A 5,451-nucleotide genomic window follows, 5' to 3' on the forward strand; every position below is an offset into this window, starting at 1 on the left:
TAAAACTAATAATTGTTAAATATTAGTTAATGATTTTTTATTAATTCTATATTTTTAGTTATTTTTATTAGAACATTCAGTACTTTCAGAAGAGAATGATTTAAAAAATTTACAGATAACCAGTTGTTAAACTGTACTGTTTGCAGTATATTACAGAAAGACTTATAAAATATTAATTATTATATAATATTATATGTTAAAAAACAAAATTATGTAGAGAAGAAAATTTTCTTATAGCCTTTCTCTACAACATTTTGTTTTTATTTGAGCCATTCTAATGTTATATTATTTAATTATTGTTAAAAAATGAAACATGTAACAGATAGATCTAAAATATCAAACTACAATTTCCAATATTTATTTGCGTACAAAGCAGTAATAGAAAATATAATAAAAATATACTTTAAGTAGTATGCATTTGTCAATGCTCCCTTAAGTGTTGTAGCTTCAAATAAATTTTATGTAAAATGTTGTCTAGCATATTTATCTAACATATTTTACATTTTGAAACAACACTATCGTTACGTGGATATCTGCTGTTGAATCCAAACTAGATATTTGGCCACGTCGACAAAAACGGTGTACTTTGTGAGATCACATATTGGTTCATGGCTAAACACTGTCCGTGAAACAACACCACGCAATAGATAACGGTCTGTGGTATTATCGAAAAGTACAAGCGCGCTCCCGCTGTCACCGTTACAAGGACCGCTCCTATTTTGCACACCGGCGCAAAAGGTACGATTCGAGGTGAGTTTGACGAAACCCGGATAACTCCAGTGACAGGTCTCCTATAATTCATGCAACAATGAATCTTCATCATTTGTAAAGTTTGGTTTTAAAAGGCGTGAAACTCCGACTCTGTTTTTCATATATGGTTAGCGTCTCGGAATTGTATCGAAATATGTTACTTTAAGAATGTTTACAAAAATTTGAAATTATATCTTAATCATATGATCAATGATAGCATTATTGTTTTTAAACAATCATTACATTCATTACTCTAGGTATACAATGGCTTTGATAAAATCATCGATTAGTTACCTACAGATATGTGCATACAATGTTGTAATAGTAATTCTATGTAAGCTATGTAAATGTAACAATAACTGTGTAAATGTAACAAAATTAAATATAGTTTCGCGTGTCATCGTTGCAAAAATAAACTTTTTTTTTCATAATATATTTAAATATTTCGATTTTATTGTCATTTGCCTATTTTTTCATTTTTCGGACGTTTCATTTAGAGAATCTCGATCCAATTTGTATACCAATCAAACAACAAAATTTATGAAAAATTCTCATTTAAAAAGAATCTTAAAGGTTCTTTACCAGACTGACTATCGGCATTATCGCCATCCGTGGATGATCGGTGTAACGATGACCGAATTCATCTTTGCCCCATCCCACGACGTATCCCCTTCTACTGACGATGTCGTGAAGATCAGATGAACCGGACCACAGACAAATAGGTTTGATGAAATGGTTATATTCCACAGGTTTTCTGAGGTTTAAAATCGCCAGATCGGAATCGCCGGTGGTGTCATGCGCATAATCGGGATGAATTGTGTAACTTGCGACTTCCCGATTCACGGTTCCCACCTCGCGAAATCCGAATAAATTAAATCGCCCCAATGCTACAGCCAACACATTAGGAAGTATAGTTTCGTTGCTTTCAAGGTTCGTCTTCAAACAATGCCCCGCTAAAAAGAAAATATATGCATGAATATCACTTTTTTTTTAATAATCCGCACTCTATGTTGAGAGATACAAAACTAAAGAGTATACACACACACACACACACACACACACATACACACACACACACACACACACACACATATTGCAGAGAAATTCTCCAGGTATTTGCTTGCACTTCTTATTAATAATATAAAATACAAAAAATAATTGGGAATTTTTGTAAGATTATGTATCCATACGGTGAACAAAGTTACATTATTTAATGGAAAGTCAAAATACATAGCAAAAACTCTCTATAACATCAAAATATCTGATGAACAATTAAGCATTTTAAATATTTTTATATATTTTTTCTCGATTATATTTGGATTAACTGTGAATATCTGTGGAAATTTATAAAATTAAATTTTATTACGAGAATAAAAATAAATTCTACGATCCAAGAAAGAAAGCAAAGGTAATATAAGAAGTTTACGTTATTGAATATATGAAGAGTCTTAGTAATACACATTTTTTTTCTTTTATTATTTTACCTGTTAGGACATATTTATTTGTCAGAATAGTTCCAGCGCATTGAAACTCATATTGATTTGTAACGACGAAAAGTGCCGCTAACCATGGCCATTCGCCAGGCAATGTTTCCTGCCCATTAGCGATCAAAAGATTTGCATTTCCAGAGCGACTGCCGATGCCACATTCATTATTATTGTTGTTGTTATTATTATTATTATTATTATTATTATTATTATTATTATTATTATTATTATTATTATTATTATTATTATTATGCGGAATTAGTTTGGCTGGAGACTGATTTGATTGAGGTTTAGGTGACTGATTTGACTGTAGGAATATATTATTAATGTCATTATTGTTACTATGTTGTGGAATTTTACTCAAAGATGGCCTTAGAAATATATTATTATTATTAAAATCATATTGTGAGACTGCTTGAGTTGGGGTCGGTTTCCTTAGGAATACGTTGTTATTATTATATTGTGTATAAACTTGTCCGGGTTGCTTCGGGAGCATATTTAGCAATATATTGCCATTATTTTGAAAAGAAGCGACGGTGGTTTTCCTTGGAATACTTTGTTGTTCTGGTTTTGGTGTCGAGTTCTGAAGCGATTCATTCGGTTGTGAATTTAGCGAAGGCATATTTGGCAGATAGAGAGTATGTTCCAACGTGATAGTAGTAATAGTAATAGTCACAACATCTCCTGTTGCTGAAACAAAATATGATATTCAAATCTCATGTCTTTTTAGAGTGAGATCTTCGAATTCATCTCTTTGTCGTCTTAATAAATATAAGATAAAATGAGAATTAATTTGTGACTCGAAAGAATGGACATCTATAAAGTCTATTCCTATTTTCTCGAACATACATTTACATATATTATTTACATATATTCTGTTTCAAGCAAATACGATACTCACCATCGGGACCCGTACAATATTTTTTACCATTGAACCATATTGTGGTCAATGTTGGAAGTGGTTGGCGTAAAGGGAAATAAATATGATATAATAAACTCCTGCCCTGTAAAACAGCTTGAGCAGAGTCTTCGGTCGATCGTGCTAATTTTAGTTGACCATAATATTTCTAAAACATATTGATGATTGATTTATTTTATAGAAATGAACTTCTTTTCATAAAATTTTTTTATATAATATTATATTTTGGTCATTTTAAAATGTATTTTTATTCTTAAATCAAGCAAAACTTGTTTTTTTAAGACACTACTTGCAGAAACGTTACGACTTCAAGCTAAATTTTGTTTCAGAAATACTTTAGAGAAATAATTGTTAGCTATTGTTGAGCCGACACAACTTGCATGAAATTATTAGAAATTGTCTGCATTAACAATCATAATTAGATATATAAAAAAAAGAACACATACCGTAGGTAACTCAGCAGTGAGTTTTAAACTCACTTTCAAATGGAGTTTGCTAACTTTTGGCGGAGACTGGATTTCAATCTGCCCTATCGTTTCGTCTGTTCCCGGTTTAGTTATATATCTGAAATATTGAGGACATGGAGAATGCTGTCCTTGTACTAGCGTAAAAAGTAGCTGCGACAGTAATGCAATCAAGATATACATCTTAGCCATCTTGTGAAGATCTGTTAACAAACTTAATAAGTACATAGTTTATAAATATAATTCACTTTTAATATTCTTTAATATTTTATTTAATGATTTGGTGATTTTCAAACAATTGTTATCATTAGCTACATGGATTTCTTTTATAAAAAAATTTTTTTAACATCTCAAAGATATGTAAATATCAGTAATTTCATTTCAAAGAAAATTTAGAAATACGAATTCATTACGCAAATGCGATTATATTTACATAATTAATATCTGTATACATTTATTCGTTATATATCAAGTTTTAATATATATCGATAAGATTAAAGAATAGGATTTCAATATATAATGTGAAATGATTTATTATCATTTATTACAAGTGAATCAGGAAAGTTGATAGAATAAGCAGATAAATGTAAATACGTTTTAAGCAGAGTGTCATGAACACGATAAACTCAACATTCAAACATAATATTATGTGTCCATTAACCTGAGAATCTGGTTTTTACACAGCAGGAAGAAAATAAAGCTAATTATTTAATCATAATTTTCTTTACTGAACGCATTTCCATTTATTTTACATTTTTTTATTTTTTTTAGAAAATATTAAATAAATCTATATAATGATCTTAAATTTAATAAATTGTAGAACAAATAATATAAATACAAGATATAATTATATAAGAGTAATTTTAAATTAAGATGTGAAAAACATCCTACGTGATAATTTATGTAAAAAAATTAAGTGACTGTTTCCGAATTAGGTATTTAAACAGGATATTCCGATCATATATAGTCTCCTAATTTTTAGTTGAAACTAAACATTTTTTTTTATTCAAAATTTTATGAATATTTTTTACGTTATATTTTTTCATAATTTTTTAAGAGCAATAATATTAAATAATTAATTAAATAATTTAATTTAGAACGCTGTTGAAAACTAGAGCATAATCTAATTTTTAATTGATTATGCTTTAGTTTTTTCGAATCCATTTAAAGTATATCTTTAATCGTGCGATTTTTAAATTCTTTAATGTCAACAATTATTTTGCTTTATACTACAATCGTTTCATTAATGTAAAATTATGTTGTTAATAATACAGATTAAATTGGATTAAAGAATTGATGCACTAAATGTATCTATTACTGAACATTATTTATTCTCTGCTTGATAACCCTTGAAAGATCAAACATTTCACGTAAGACAACACGTCATGAGATCAGCAAAACAAATAATTTTGCTTTTTTTATAACTTTACTTGCTTTTCAATTGGTGTAAACATTTCTATTTAATAATTGTTACGGTATTTTATTTCAGATACTGATCAATCTACATTTAAAAGAACAATTATAGCCTAAATACAATTAATTTTTTACAAGACTTGAACAATTAAAGTTCAATAATCTTGTTAAACAATCAATTTCAAACAAAAAGAAGTCTTAACAATAAACAAGAATAGCAAAGATTCCAAGAATAATTTGAAATAAAATGAAGGAAAAATAAGTCAACGGATACGCAGTAATAACAATTAACATATAGTTTTCTACTACATTATTACTACATTTATTACTACATTATTACTAATCGTAGTTAATTAACATAAAATGTATAGGTTTCAATTTTGGATCCTTTTCAATGCATATTAATGCATATTAATCA

The 5,451-nt window shown here is 28.4% G+C and overlaps 1 protein-coding gene across 3 annotated transcripts in view; it reads right to left on the bottom strand.

Annotated features, from left to right (window-relative positions):
* Window positions 1-431: 431 nt before the first annotated feature.
* LOC108685006 (transmembrane protease serine 11D-like) overlaps window positions 432-5,451 on the bottom strand; it is a 6,345-nt gene continuing 1,325 nt past the window's right edge. For 2 of the 3 annotated variants that reach the window (XM_018189602.1, XM_018189601.1), the window contains 5 exons: window positions 3,603-3,834; window positions 3,139-3,304; window positions 2,235-2,927; window positions 1,333-1,703; window positions 432-791 (listed from right to left, as the gene is read on the bottom strand). In XM_018189602.1, coding sequence (XP_018045091.1) covers window positions 522-791; window positions 1,333-1,703; window positions 2,235-2,927; window positions 3,139-3,304; window positions 3,603-3,812 — 1,710 coding nt within the window. In that variant the 5' untranslated portion in view covers window positions 3,813-3,834 and the 3' untranslated portion in view covers window positions 432-521. The remainder of the gene's footprint in view (window positions 792-1,332; window positions 1,704-2,234; window positions 2,928-3,138; window positions 3,305-3,602; window positions 3,835-5,451) is intronic. The other variant, XM_018189603.1, reaches the window with a different exon arrangement.

Source organism: Atta colombica, unplaced genomic scaffold (genome assembly GCF_001594045.1).
Source record: "Atta colombica isolate Treedump-2 unplaced genomic scaffold, Acol1.0 scaffold142, whole genome shotgun sequence".
Classification (NCBI taxonomy): domain Eukaryota; kingdom Metazoa; phylum Arthropoda; class Insecta; order Hymenoptera; family Formicidae; genus Atta; species Atta colombica.